Raw genomic sequence first — 15499 nt, 5'->3', positions numbered from 1 at the left:
CCGCCCGGGATGAGCAGTAGATTTTATTAAAAAAATAAAAACCAGAAGACTTTTTGAGACTATTAAAAGAAATTAACATAGATACAACTAGTCCTGCAAGTCATTATATAATTAAAAGTTGTAATGGTGAATAATGGTAAGTAAAAACGTGAGATAATGGTTGATGAAAAAGCTATATATTTACATTTTCTTAATAGATAGATGAATGGAAACTATGATATTCAGTGCACTTTGGTCATTAATTCTATCCCCAGAGTTAATGAAAAATCTATTTTGAAATTACTTTATCTGAAAATCAAGTGTGCAGTAAGCCTCCCTATGTCTATAATATAATGATTAAATTACTTGTTACACGTAGTTAAAATATGTGTGTTTATTGATTATATTAAAAATACTTTTTTTTTTCAGTATTACGAAAATGTCAAAGTTTTCTACTTTATTTTATCATGGTTACGTTTATCTTGAAAGGGTCTGTCAGTTGGAAGACGGAAGTGTGGCTTTAGCCTAGCGCGAATTTTCTTCAGAAGGACTTAAGTTTGTCTTGATAATCAACCTCTTCTTAGCCGTTCACAATGACTGGAAGAGCCAAGCAGTGCTAAAATACAATCGACGTTACATGCAGAGCACAGAGTCAGCTGCCGTGTCAGATCTTTAAAGGTATTTCTCTTTTAATCCAGAGTTGTTTGGTTCTCTGCCCGGGTTTAATGTTAAGTTCTACAGTATCGCTAGCTTAGTTGTGTTAGCAAGTAGCAAGTGCTAATTCGTAGTGCCGATGCATTAAAACAGCAGTCAGTAGCCAGTGTCTTCTGTGTGGCTTCCAGACAAGAAATGGCGCATGGCGGAGATCTAATGGACGGGGATCTGGAAGATGGAGAGATCTCCGGGTCCAACTCGGAATCTGAGATGGGAACCGCCGCCGCAGCAGCACAAGCTCGACCCCAGGTTCCTACAGCTTTTAGCGGCCAGTCCTTTCACCGCAGAGCCGCTGCCCAGCAGTCTTCCGCCGCCTATCGCAGCACCGGTAGGACGGTGGAGTCCAGCGACAGTGACCTGGACTCGTCGGACGAGGAGGCGGCTGTTTGGCGCAAGAAACGCCAGAAAGTATTCGACGCTCCCCAGCCACCTGCCTGCACCACCCGGGCAGAGCCGACTCACATGCCCATCCCCGGCGCGACGGGAGGCCGCAAGGTAAACAACATTTGGGGCTCTGTGGTCCAAGAACAGTGCCAGGATGCCGTAGCTGCAGAGCTGGGAATATTTGGCATGGATGGTGAAGTTAGCATGTCCAGCAGAAATGTGGAGACTTACAACTTTGTCCTGGCCCGTAAGATAATGGAGAAGGAGAGGGAGCTGGAGAATCTGAGCAAAAATGAGGGAGAAGTGAGCATGCTGGACGCCCAGCTGGAGGAGTACATGAACGACCGGAACTCACAGGAGGGGTCAGGAGGTGATGCGAAGAGGAAAAGGCCAGCTAAAGACAGACTGGGCCCCAGGGCCGAGATGGACATCAAGGGCCGGTATGAGATCACAGAAGACGACCCTGAGGATAAGGTGACCGATGAGATAGCGCACAGGCTGCGAGAGCCTAAAAAAGACCTGATAGAGCGCGTTGTTACAGTCATCGGTAAGAAAAAAGCCATAGAACTGCTCGGAGAGACCGCCACGCTGGAGGAAAGCGGCGGCGTGTACACCGTAGACGGCAGCAGGCGACGGACGCCCGGTGGGGTGTATCTCAACCTGCTGAAGAACACGCCCAGCATTAGCAAGTCCCAGATCAGGAAGATATTCTTTGAGGAGCAACAGAAAGATTTCAAGACCAAGAAGGCCGCCCAGAAGAGGAGGCGCCACATGGTGGCCAAGAAGATGAAGCAGGCCATCGGCACGCTGAACCTGCAGGAGCACGACGACGTCTCCAGGGAGACCTTCGCCAGTGATACCAACGAGGCCTTGGAGTCATTGGAGGAGCCCGCAGAAGAGGAAGAGGAGGGTCAGGAGGAAGCTGCTGTGGGCATTGAGGAGACCCCTGTGGTGTACAACTCTGCAGACCTGGAGGTCTTCTGAGCTCTGAGCTTGCCGTCTGAACTCTGGGAGGTTTGAACAAGGACATTTAGGATTCAAATTAGAACACAACACTGAAAGCACTGTACTGTCTCCACTGAGTACAGAATCTCACCCGAGTGTCCTTTTTTTTTGTTTTGTCTTTTAACTAAGCAATAAAAGGAGAGCTTATGTTAGCAGAAATATTGGTTTTGTTTGGTTCAGCATGGGTATGTAGATTTCGGGCACACGTAAACACAGAATGGCTGTCTGCAAGTTGGTGTGATTTTGTGATACAAATGTTTGCCTTTTAAATCAAATTCTTAATTGTCAAAAGCTTACCTAAGTTGTTGAAGCATACTGGAGTAACAGTGATGCACTCTTGTTTATTTTGAAATATAGTAACTTTCTTTTTTATAATTTCTATTAGGATATAATGACGTCTTGATTTATTAAATTAACTTGTGTGACTGGAATATAAATAAAGGTGACTTGGGTAAAATCACTTAAAACAGTAATTGGATTGCTTAACTTTTTTTTTTTTCAATGCTGCTCGCTATAAGAAATATATTATGCAAGGCTAATTTTTAGCATTGTGATGCATTCAGTCCCTGGTTATTATAGAGAATCCAGGTTTTATTTTTTTACATAAAAGAGCTAGAAAAGCAGAAAACTTCAAGACAAAGATACAGTAGTTTGGACGGCTATTGTAGTGCAGAAGTTTGTCCACTAGATGGCGGACACGTCCTATTTCCCATGAGGACTAAATGCCTAATATTTAGATAAAGTAGTAATCCCATAAAAGGATACATACAACATACAATACAGGTGCTACACAATATACAACAGTATATACAAAAGTGTACTGTAATATAATAAAAAATACACTGACTCAGGAATTAAGCAAGTAAAAAGGAGTGTGGGATTGGATAATGGAATAAAGTGTCTATAGATAGCATCTGCACTTGAATGAGAATCTATCCACTTTGACTGATCTTCAAATAGATAGCAGCATGATATACAGTGGGGGAAATAAGTATTTGACCCCTTGCTGATTTTGCAGGTTTGCCCACTTACAAAGAATGCAAAAATCTACAATTTTAATCATATGTACATTCTAACAGTGAAAGACAGAATCCCAAAGAAAATTCCAGAAAATCACATCATATGAATTTATTAAAATTGATAACCATCTGATGAGGAAAAACAAGTATTTGACCCCCTGGACAAACGGCATGTTAATATTTTGTAGAAAAGCCATTATTGGCCAGCACAGATGTCAAACGGTTTTTATAGTTGGTGACAAGGTTTGTGCACATTTCGGCAGGGATGTTGGCCCACTCCTCCCTGCAGACAGCCTCCAAATCATTCAGGTTCCGAGGTTGTCGCCTGGCAACTCGAATTTTAAGCTCCCTCTAAAGATTTTCAATCGATTCAGGTCTGGAGACTGGCTAGGCCACTCCAGAACCTTGATGTGCTTCTTCTTCAGCCACTCTTTTGTTGCTTTGGCGGTGTGCTTAGGGTCGTTGTCGTACTGAAACACCCATCCTCGACCCATCTTCAGCTCTCTCACTGAGGGAAGGAGATGTCGGCCCAGAATTCCACAATACATGGCCCCGTCCATCCTCCCCTCAATACGATGGAGTTGTCCCGTCCCCTTGGCTGAAAAGCACCCCCAAAGCATGATGTTGCCACCACCATGCTTGACGGTGGGGATGGTGTTCTTTGGGTTGTACTCGGTGTTCTTTGCCCTCCAAACACGACGAGTTGAGTTGAGGCCAAAAAGTTCTATTTTGGTCTCATCTGACCACATCACCTTCTTCCAGGCCTCTTCTGAGTCGTCCAGGTGGTGAATGGCGAACTTCATGCGGGCCTGTACATGTTTCTTCTTGAGCAGGGGGGACCTTGCGTGCGCTGCAGGATTTCAATCCATGACGGCGTAGTGTGTTACCAACCGTTTCTTTTTGTAACTGTGGTCCCAGCTGCCTTCAGTTGATTCATCAGTTCCCCCCTTGTGGTTTTGGGATGATTCCTCACCGTTCGCATGATCAGGGACACCCCACGAGGCAAGATCTTGTGTGGAGGCCCAGACCGAGGGAGGTTGGCGGTGGTGTGGTGCTTCTTCCATTTCCTGATAACTGCACCGACAGTTGATCTTTTCTCTCCAAGTTGCTTTCCGATTCTCTTGTAGCCCATCCCAGCCTTGTGCAGATCAACAATCTTGTCCCTGATGTCCGTAAAAAGCTCTTTGGTCTTGCCCATGGTGGTGATCTTGGATGCTGGTTGTTTGGGTGTTGACAGGTGTCTTTTATACAGGTAACGAGGTGAGGCAGGTGTATTTGATGTAGACAATTGGTTTGGATTGGGGCTGTGTCTTAAAGAAAGACTAACTGGCTTGTAGGAGCCAGAATACTTGCTGTTTGTCCAGGGGGTCAAATACTTGTTTTTCCTCATCAGATGGTTATCAATTTTAATAAATTCATATGATGTGATTTTCTGGAATTTTCTTTGGGATTCTGTCTTTCACTGTTAGAATGTACATATGATTAAAATTGTAGATTTTTGCATTCTTTGTAAGTGGGCAAACCTGCAAAATCAGCAAGGGGTCAAATACTTATTTCCCCCACTGTAGCATCCGTGGCAGCAGGTAGCGTACTTATAATGCAAAGACACAATGTCTTAGCTGCTCTGCATAATCCGCACACCAAAGAAATAGTCTCTATGAAGACCGTTGACTGGGTTTGGTGGACTATCAAGAGTAACTGGAAAATGGATGCTGGAAAGAGAAGTTTTTTTTTATTAAATATTTAAATTCACCAACAATACAATTCTAACTATAGTAACTCTCCTGTATTGGGGTAGAGGCAAAAATGGGCAAAGGAAACCAAAACTAAAGGCATACTGGAGGTAAGTGAGGAAATGTGATATTTTTGTAATTTAGGTCAATCAACCCTTTAATACTGAACAGAAGTCATTCTTATTTTGAAGGCAAAATGGTGGTGATGCATTAATTAACTGTACAAATTCCTACTGGAGTTTGTTGGTATGATTCCAGTCACTCATCGGTTGCATTATACCTCCATCAGTGGTTGTCGTGTTCAAGAGATATGCTTTTCTAGAGGGAGGCAGAGAATGGCAGATCTGCACAGTGTTGCTTATTGTCTCCAACTTTTTTGAATATATCTATTTTTCCCATTTACCAGACTCAATAAGTAGGTGGCAGCAAAGGGCTGTTTAGGGCGGTGGCGACGGTATGAACCGTACACTACAAGGTTGTATGTTATGTTTTGTCCTTGATAAGCCATCTGCAGGAAGAATTATTCATACCGCTTTTGTTTACGAGCAGTTATGTCCTAATAATATCCTGAAACTTTCCTGGCATGAACTATGGAATGTAGTACCAAGTATAGGGAAAATAAAGAATGTTATTTTAGTTGAGTTAGTTATGCTGAGTTCATAAGCAATTGTGGATCTCCGAAGGAATGTAACTGTAAGAACAGCTCCATTTATCGTCATCATTTGTTGAATTGTATGCCTGTAGCAAAACTGTACATGTTTGCAGTGCACTGACCAAAAGACTCTCAAAGAGCATTTAATTGGAAGTAAATTACTGGAAGGGTACCAATTAAAAAAAAAACAAAGGTATTATTTTAAACTGCATCAATGTATTTTTTTTTTTTTTTGGCCACTTAGGGCCAGAGGAACAAGTTGACATATCGCCTTACGAGTTGTTGCAGCTAACCTGTTAGCAAACAGGAACAAACATTTACACATCCAGAAGACACGGAGCAACAACAGCATTTATTTGGAGTCATGTTCAGTCATTACCTAGTCTCGCATTTCCAGACCTATCTCCACAGCGCTGCGAAGGAAGGACTGGCAACAGGAGCATATACTCCTGGAAAGGAGAAAAAAACAGCCAGGGTTTGTTTACATTTCTTTAAACCAATCACAATCGTCTTGGGTGGCACTAAGCCCTGGATGCAGCGATGGTGGCTCTGCCAAATTGTCTTGGGAAGGAACTTGTTTAGTTGCCAAGTGTTTGACTTTCTTCACCAGCTAGTTGCGAACATTTCCTATACTTGATTTGGTGCTGGGCAGATGGCAAACAATGGGCTTATCAGAACTTGTTTTGTTGTTGTTGCTGAAAACAGTGTTGATGAGGTCTGTAGAGAGCCAGGTGATAATTCTCTGCTGTTTTCTCACTAATAGGTACCTTTCACATTACATGTCATTACGTATGTAGTTATGTGATCCTAACATACAGTTCACCATCCAATATTTGCTTTACACATCATGTGTTTTTACTTGAGCTAAATAGACCTCAGTAAACAAATGGCCCCCGCTAAAGCAGCTGCATCTAAATCAAAGTAAAAGTATACAGTCGCCCCACACAGCTCCGGGGGAGAATGAAAGCCTTTGGTGGTGGATTTGTCAGCTGCAGCGCCTTGGAAATGATCATTATCTCTGCTCATGGGTGCCACATGAAAGGCCCAGTGTTCTGGCAGAAACACGTTTAATAATCTCACCATTTATGGCTGTTTTCATATTTGCTGGCGAATATGTCTTCTCTGATAAGCCGCCAGTGTGTACATTATGATTTTCCATGCGGCAATTAGGCAAGCTGATTAAGGTTTGCGAAAGGTGTGGAGGTCAGAATTCTGCAATACCGTTCCGGTTTATTGCATTTGTCACCATTGACGAATGAGGGCGTTTACTGTTCCTATGATGGTAAACAGATTTGTATTGTTTGCTTTAATGGCAATGACCATCAAAGCAGGATTATCAAAGAAATACGTGAATTGCAGGAGGTGACTTATGTTCTGCCTTGTCTTATTCATGTGGAATTGTTGCATGCAGTCTCTGGTCTCAGGACCTCTGTATCAGTCACCTGGCAACGAACTTGTTGCCAGGATACAACACGCTGTTTCTTATTTCCATTGGATCAAACAGGACCAGGGTTGAAAGACTTGTATCTTTGGACAGGAAGGGAGGTGCTGCATGATGTCAGCATTCATAGAGGTTGTCAACAAATAAAATGACTATGTGTGATGTGTTTGTTTTTTTAATGTGTGCAGAACATTAGCATTATTTTGACAGACACCGCGTCTCTTTGAGCATCTGCTCTTTTGAGATCCGTTCACAATTGTTAAGCTGTGTCATGGACGAACGGCTCACCGCCCGCTAAGACACAAATTAGAAAATCGGAGGAAGCTGTTCAAAGACTCTTTGCTTCCTCTAATCATCAAACAAACAAGTAAAATGCAATCTAAGTTTATCGGTGCACTCCTGCTGACCCATCAGAGCTAATCTTGGAGACGTTGACAGAGAGGCAAGAACGTTCCCACCACAATTAGACAGCAGATCCATGATCCGGCCGGGAGAGGTTATAATTTTCAATGTGCCTTTCTCTCACAGTAACATGTCTTCTCTGAGCAGTAGCAAGTGGCCAGAAGAACAGCAGCAAAGGTGAGTTAGATAACACCATCAGAGGACAATTGAGAACAGGCAGTGACTCATCACTTTCACCGAAAAAAGGTGACCTAGTTGGGAGGAGGAAAGAGACCATGGATCAAGTTCACAAATATGTCAGCTCTGGGGATGATGTCACTTTTTTTTTTTCTTCTGCATATGGCTTATGCACAACTAGTCTCGTAGTTGTCAATATTTTGAGATATTAAGTCAATATATTGAGATTCTAAGTCAATATTTTAAAGCTTCTCATTACTTTGAGATTCTTAGTCAATGTTCTCAAATACTGAGTCGATATATTGAGATACTAAGTCAATATTTTGAGATATTAAGTCAATATATTGAGATTCTATAGTCATAGCTTTGTCTTCTGAGAATATAGTTCCCACTACGTATACGGTTAGAAGATGGCTGTGTCTCATGTGACCTTGTTATTTGTACATGCTGTAACTATACAAATCACAACATGTAAATAGGAACATGTTGGCATTATTTTGTCACTTATTGGGAGCAGTAGGCTAGATGGAGCCGGTTACCTCCAGGATCTGTGCTAAGCTAGGCTAGCGGTGGGTGCGTCAGACAGAGTTACGACACGCACAGAGATGAGAAGGGGATGTATGGACTTATCTAACTCTGGGGGATACGGGGAATGAGCTAAAGTCCCAATAAGTCGGCGTGTTCCTTTAAGTCAATATATTGAGATTCAAAGTCGATATTTTAAAGCTTCTCATTACTTTGCGATTCTTAGTCAATATTCTGAGTTAATAAGTCAATATATTGAGATACTCAGTCAATATTTTGAGATATTAAGTAAATATATTGAGATTCTAAGTCAATATTTTAAAGCTTCTCATTACTTTGCAATTCTTAGTCAATATTCTGAGTTAATAAGTCAATATATTGAGATTCTATGTCAATATTATATTATATATGATATTATATATATATATATATATATATGTTTCTTTTGAATTGTAGTGATGCAGCAGCTCAAATGATGTGACAATCTAGTCAAATGAAGCATGAAATTGATCATAGGCTGACAAGAAATTCACACATTCAATTTAAATTAAGTGCCATCCTTTCAAACCAAGCATGAAATGGATCATAGTGGTCAGAAATAAGAGGAAGGGGGAAATAATGTGATTTTTTTTTCACCCATAGAGAATTATCACGACACTGCAGTTTCCCCAAGCTCTACAGAGCGCTTTAGCGTCTTTTAGCTCATTGTTTTGGTGTTACGACCCACAGCAGCAGCTGTTCTCAACAAAAAGCTCTGATAAACCCATTATTCACTACCTGCTCAGCACAAAACAACACACAGACAAAGTAAGTGACATGGTGGAATATTTAGCAGTTTAGGAGTAAGAGCTTTTTCTCAGGACTCAATGGAGTCTAAAACAGAGCTAAAATAGAGTGAATATTGGGTTTATTGGACATTCATTTTATTTAGTGGCTAAAATAAAAAAATATATCTATTTTCTTGTACTTTATGCTTACATGATGCCTATATGTTGTGCAAATACCAATCACCTTCAATATTGCTCTCATTGTTAGTTACCTGTCTGGTGAATATAATTGAAGATAATTCTACAGTTGGAAGTTGTTCTGTAAAGAGTCAATATTGAAATATAAATGTGACAACGAGTTTGTGTGTCTTTCAGTTGTATTTTGTACAGTTGTGATAGTGAGTGAGTGCTTCTTCTTTTTTTCACAGAAATGCTTGTAACCGCTTGTGTTGCCGGTTGCTTAGGTACAGCTGAAGCCAGCCTTCATCTCTAGTTTTTTGTACCTTGTTTATCTTAGCTGTATGCTTAACATGAAGTAGCCCACAGTAAACAAAATGACTTAACGATAAGAAGAACCTAATGGGTTTGATGTACACTGCATCTGCAGTTGGCCTTGTAGCTCCAATGCCACTGGTTTCCTTTCAAACAGCCCTTGATGAACTATAAGTGGTATCTTTTAAAGCGCTCCCATGATGTTCCTCATGGCTTGACGTGGGTGGCCTTTTTTAGTCGCGGTTAAGCAGCCAACTATGCCAGCACTATTTATGATAATTTCTTTTTTTTTTTTTTTACAAAGCCTCAAGCGTGTATGACGTGATTCCAAACAAAAGCTATTTCTCATTATTCAGATATACAGTGGGTTAACACTTTTGCTGTGACGTGGGACGAACTTGATTAGAAATTCATGGAAAAATAAATCTCTTAAAATATGACAAACCAAATGTGAGTGGGTGGTTTGTGGTAGATGTACTGTAGCTCATTGGGTAGAGCAAGACATTAAAGGCAGGCATGCATTTTCACCATAGGGCCTTTGGGGTTTGTTTTTTAGGGCACAAAGGCAAAATGCCAGGAGAGGATTAGGGACACATGAAACTTTTATTTAAAGTCAGAATTCTTAGAATAAAGTCAGAATTCTGAATTCTAACTCAGAACACAAATAATTTTTCTTCACACGTGGCACTCATCCTCCTCCGTACAGTGCAGCAAATCCATCAAATAAAACAATGATTTTAAGTCTGATTGTTATTTTTGTAGGCTACACAGCGTTCTGTGAAATGCAATGCAGTCAAAGGCTATTTAAAATTTTTAAATTGATTTTAAAATTAGTTATGCATTTCATCATTCTTTACATTTGAGCATCATCTGCCTCTTTATTATTGTTTAATTTGATCCTGAATTGTGAAGCACTTCAACACAAAATATATTGATTGGTATTTTACTGCGATGATTTATTAGCTTTTCTCCATTACTCAAGAATTGCTTTTTACAGATAGCAGAACTAATGACGGTGGACCTTATCAATACTACAGTATTGACACAAATGGGCCATTTAAGTGACACTCCCACCGGCGCACAATCCTTTGGCGAATTGCCCGACTGCTTTCTTTGGTCTGCACGCCGAAGAGAGCCCTCCGCTGGCTGTTTATTATAAGTTTAAATAAAGAACTTCTTAACTAACAGAAAACAACACACAGTGACTAAGATTCAAAACATGAAATGTAATATATATAGTATACAGTAAGACACAAAGGTAGGCTAACATTAAGTGTTTTATTTAGCTGACACCGGTAGATTAATTATGCATGATTAGTCAATATTTTTCAGTTAGCATAACATTACCTAGTTTAAATAATAGTGTAATGTTAGTTTTAGATCAGAAGGTCCTGTACCCCCCCACCCCCACAATTGGACATGGACCACCAAAGATTACATTTTTTTAATTTCTGACAGGCGTAGGTGCTAACACCAAACACCAGAGAGTGTCACGTCAATCTTTTTTTTTCCAGTTACAACTTTCAGTCACAGTTTTGGCATGAAGGGGTTTGAGGGGAAGGGGAAGGACAGCGTGATTTATATATAATCTGGAGAGAACGTCAGTCTTCTGGATCCACAGTCGATTTTTTTGGTTGATATGTTGATAGAGTACCTTTCTAACAGTATGCACTATGTTTAAGTGGGTTGAAATCATATGAGTGTATTGGAATAATAATAATACATTTTCTTTATATTGCGCTTTTCATCGTACTCAAAGACACTTTACATTTAAAACCAGCACATACATCATGTTAAAAATAGATAAGCAATAAAACCAACACATAAAACAAGCATATTAGAAGCAATTAAAAACAATAACACCTGTAACTATCAGGTGAGAAATGTAAGATTATTGTGTGTGGAAAGCTAATCTGAAGAGGTGTGTTTTGAATGTGTCCAGGTGAGTACAGTCATGGTTGTGTATGGAGTTCCAGAGGGTGAAAGCTCGGTCACCCCAGGTACGGTGGTGGGTCCTGAGTGGTGGGGAGAGGATGTTTGCATCAGAGGAGCGGAGGGTATGGGGTGGTTTGTGGCGGTGAAGCAGGTCTGTGAGGTATGGTCTCCCAACTGACATCTCTCTTTACAGGTCACTCTCTGCTAAATGTTTTGGCTTGGACCAAGTGGCGGTGTCATCGAACTGGATGGCAAGCTCATTAATCTGCTGGGTGACTTTGCCACCCCTGTCATTCTTCTATGGCCCTCACATAATGGTGCTTCTATTATATCTACCAGTGTGTAATCGCTCAGACTACTAGGATTGCTTTGGTCCCATCATGGCCCCGTAATGCTCTAAGCTCTGCACATGTCTCACATTTGTCTCTCACATCAATGAGAATATAGGTCGCTGATAAAGCATACTGTGAGACGGCATGGAAAAGAAAGGTTCTGGGTTTCCAGTCTGTCTGGAGTTGACTGTGACCTGTAAAATGGTGTCTGTCTTTTCGATATTTTTCTTGTTTCTAATGTGGCAAAATTAAAGTTTCAATCCCCATCTATGTTTTCTGTAGCCTAGCCTGGATCCAGACATCTGAATCACTGCCCACATCTCCATTTATTTCCAGTGATTCAAGTAGGTCAGTAGTTGTGCTCATTAACGGTTGTTTTCCTGGTTGGAAAAACAACTGAGCCAATCACAGCTTTGTAGGAATGGAAGGAAAAAAACTGTACTGAGAAAACTCAGTACAGGTCATTGTAAGTCCATTTACAGATATCTTGAACAACTCTTAAATCTGCATATTTTTTCCACTGACATGACAAAGGTGTCTACTCCTAACAGGCACTATAGCAACTTTCAGAAAGGTTTATATAATTTTTATATATTTAGTTTTACAGTAGTTTCACTTTGTTTTTGTTCAGGCCAGGTATAATATCTCAGAAATATGTAGACTATACATACAGAAAAAATACATGGTTGGAAAAGGAATGGCCTTAAAGTTTAATCTTCTTAAATGTCAAGTCCATTAAATTTCTGTGTTTCAATGTCACAAGAGTTGACGCAAATTCTTGCTGTCCCCTTTTTGCAGTAGTAAAATATTATTGCTAAAAATAAAAAATTTAAAAACGTTTGTTTTTATTAGTTTTTTAACAAGGCAATATTGTTTCAGTTTAGTTTGAATTTTTATTTAGTTTCAGTTTACTAGCAATATTTTTCATTGATTATTTTCATTTTAGATTCAGTTTTAGTTTACTATAATAACCATGATTTGGAGTCAAGTTTCTGGCTTCCTAATGAATTTAAGTCACTGTCCTTTTAGCTCTGTTTTGGTCTCCACCAACTCCTAAAGAAACCAATCTGTCTCTTTAGCTGCTTAATGCTCCACTGTGTTGACCAGCTAGTCAGTTTATCAGAACTGTTTCAATGAAAACAGCTGCCTGCTTAGGCTGGAAATTAAATCGATGAGACCCGTGAGAGTGAACCAAAGTTGCTGGCCGTAAAACCAAAACAATTAACTGAAAGACCCTAAACTACTTCACTGAACTGAGGAGAACTGCAGAGTTGGTGATGATTCTTTTGCATCACGCACAGTAATTTGAATCATTGTTTCTATAAAATTTAATTATTGCAACTTTAAGTATATCACATGTATTAGTTAATTCGATTTTCAACATCCATTAGCTGGTTGAGATAAATAGGGGTAATTTGCTGAGTTGACCCAGAAAAATGTTTCGTTTTGGTTAGGGTTGGGTACCGAACCCAGCACTTTTACCGGTACCGACCGAATTACAAGTATTGGTTCACGTAAAATCAAACGCTGCCTGATTTTGGTACCTGAGAGTAAACTCAAGCTTATCTGTCCTCTCTGCATGTTGACAGAGAGCAGACGAACGACACACACATGCGCGCACAGAGGTGCAGACGGAGTAAACTACGTCGGCTCTGCAGTTTTGTTGAAGTCACGGTGAGTCACGGCGATGCCGGTAAAGTGGTTGCAAGTATGGTTACACTTTTTCAAAACTTCACGCAGACAGCTTTTGCTGATATGATATTAATGTTGAGGCGAAAGCGGTCGCTGTGCTGTTGACGTTACACTTCCTATGACGAGCAGGCACAACAGTGGTTTCTATGCCCTGGGGACTGACTGACAGGCTGAGGTTGTAAGGCAAGGCAACTTTATTTCTACAGCACCTTTCAGCAACAAGGAAATTAAAGTGCTTTACATGAAACATTAAAGAGCAGTTAAAAATGGTCATGATGAAAATAAAACAGGCTAAAATATAATAATATACAAATACAACAATAAAAGTTGAATAATGATTAAATTTAATAGGTTGGGAGGAGAGAGGGAGGGGTTTTATTTTAGTTTTTGTTTAATTTCTGTCAATGTAAAGTATTCTAAATAAATAACAATGTTCTAAGTAAATAGGTTTGGAATTATTTTTATTTTTGTAATTACAGAGGGAAAGTACCGAAAAAAGTACCGTTGGGTACCGGAACCGAATTCCAGGTATCGGTAGTGGTATTGGTTCAAAAGCGAAAGGTACCCAACCCTAGTTTTGGTGTAAAAAGTCCGAGTCAGTCTCGCTGCCCTGTCAGCTGAGATGGTCTGACACATTACAGCAGACATTCCTGAGAAAAAAATAAAAAGCAAACATGATCACTGAATTATGGGTATATCTTACAAGCATCAAGCTAAGAGAAGCATGCTTTGTGCTGACTCTCCCCGGGCACATTTTGAGAACAGAGGGTGAGACAGAGAGATCGAACATGTAGATTCCATTACACTTATTGAGTGTACAGCTTGAGCGTGTGTGTCATGATTCAATGACAAATTGTAAGGCATCAGAAAGGCATTAGAACTTCTTTCTTCATCTTGAAAATGGTTGGCAGGCAAAACAGCTAAAAGCTGGACATAGGTTGAACCCTGGCCAATGGTATATTATAGAACTATGCAAATATGAATCCTCTTTATTATAGATAGAGTTAGGAGATGGGTTCATAGCCACATCTCAAACAGTGGGTGTTGGAGAAATTGATAATAACACGGTATCAAGCCAAGGGCAGCATATTGATTGGTTCCAAGTCTGCAGTAGGATTCTCCCATGAGCCCTTGGGATTGTGTTTGGTTTTATAACCAATATAGATTAGCTAGACTACTAACTTTTGTAGTCCGTAACTTTAACATTTCAGTTAAAGGCTGTAATGATTTCACTTTGAGTGTGAAAGTTCATTATTGATCTTGGGAACAATACTTTTTTAAGTTTTCGTTCACTGATGAAGGCTATGAGATGCATCTGAAAGATAGTAAGTGGTCCTTAAATTCATATTTTGTTCAAACTCTCATTTTTATTTTATTGAATAACTATGATTGCAGCTCTGGAAAACCCATGTCATTACTTCTTGAAATCTTAATAACGTTATTCTGTAAACTATATTGAACATTTTACATAGTTTTTTGTGTTTATAAATGAGCCGTATTTATATTTGGTAAAGCTAGTTGTCCAAAACCTTTAGTTTTGCCATTGGCACATTTGACTATTCTGAACTACATCAATAGGTATGAGACATTTAATGTAGTAACATTAAATGAGGGGGAATGAGAAATTTGCCTTTGAGTTCAGTTGGAATGTAGAAGTAAACATGTATTTTCCTAAACCTTTCGTCAGACAATAAGATCAATATTGGAAGATTCTGTAAAACCCCAGATTACATCCAGTGCCCACCTTTGGAGTGGTCCAAGTACTGTAACTGCTCCATATTAATTCCAGTGAGGGAGAGAAGAGTACAGTACATCTAAATGTTCAACACCATTAAGGAATCATTTTTCATATGAATTGCTCCTAATCTGTGCGACTCCTCTGTTTAACATTAATTGGCTCATTAAATCAGTGCCAGCGTGCTGACACCAGTGTGAGATTAATAAGCTCCATGTCTGTGAAGCGGAGAAATCCTCCCAGCTTCAGTGCAGCTGCGGTTTGGCCGTCGCGAAGGCCGTGAGATGGATGATGAATGCAGGTAAGAACGCCTTTAGATAAAACTAACTTTTAAGCGCACTCATCTTCAATTAATCTGAAGTAGAAGCGTTGAAGTGTGAGGTCAGAGAAGAAAAAAAAATTTCAACAAATGAATCACTGGTCTGTACTAAAAATAGCAAGCACATCAGTCTACAAGGAAGCCAGATTAGCTGCTATATTAGTCACTGGGTCTTCACTACAGTTACAGGTACCGC

The 15499-nt window shown here is 40.0% G+C and overlaps 1 protein-coding gene and 1 long non-coding RNA gene across 3 annotated transcripts in view; one reads left to right on the top strand and one right to left on the bottom strand.

Moving 5' to 3' along the window:
• The first annotated feature begins 466 nt into the window (after positions 1-466).
• Positions 467-2542, top strand: phax (phosphorylated adaptor for RNA export). The gene is made up of 2 exons (XM_028570773.1): positions 467-657; positions 822-2542. The coding sequence occupies exon 2, from the start codon at positions 829-831 to the stop codon at positions 2059-2061; it is 1233 nt and encodes a 410-aa protein (XP_028426574.1). The 5' UTR covers positions 467-657; positions 822-828; the 3' UTR covers positions 2062-2542.
• Positions 2543-5863: 3321 nt separating this feature from the next.
• LOC114550437 (uncharacterized) overlaps positions 5864-15499 on the bottom strand; it is a 68083-nt gene continuing 58447 nt past the window's right edge. For both annotated transcript variants that reach the window (XR_003691699.1, XR_003691698.1), the window contains exon 3: positions 5864-5935. This is a non-coding gene — a long non-coding RNA (uncharacterized LOC114550437). The remainder of the gene's footprint in view (positions 5936-15499) is intronic.

Source organism: Perca flavescens, chromosome 23, assembly GCF_004354835.1.
Source record: "Perca flavescens isolate YP-PL-M2 chromosome 23, PFLA_1.0, whole genome shotgun sequence".
Classification (NCBI taxonomy): Eukaryota; Metazoa; Chordata; class Actinopteri; order Perciformes; family Percidae; genus Perca; species Perca flavescens.
The sequence above is the reverse complement of the archived record's forward strand: the minus strand, read 5'-3'. Positions and strand labels throughout refer to the sequence as shown.

Bases quoted from the DNA above. Each gene is read 5' to 3' on its own strand.
- phax (XM_028570773.1), top strand. From the start codon at position 829: ATGGCGCATGGCGGAGATCTAATGGACGGGGATCTGGAAGATGGAGAG.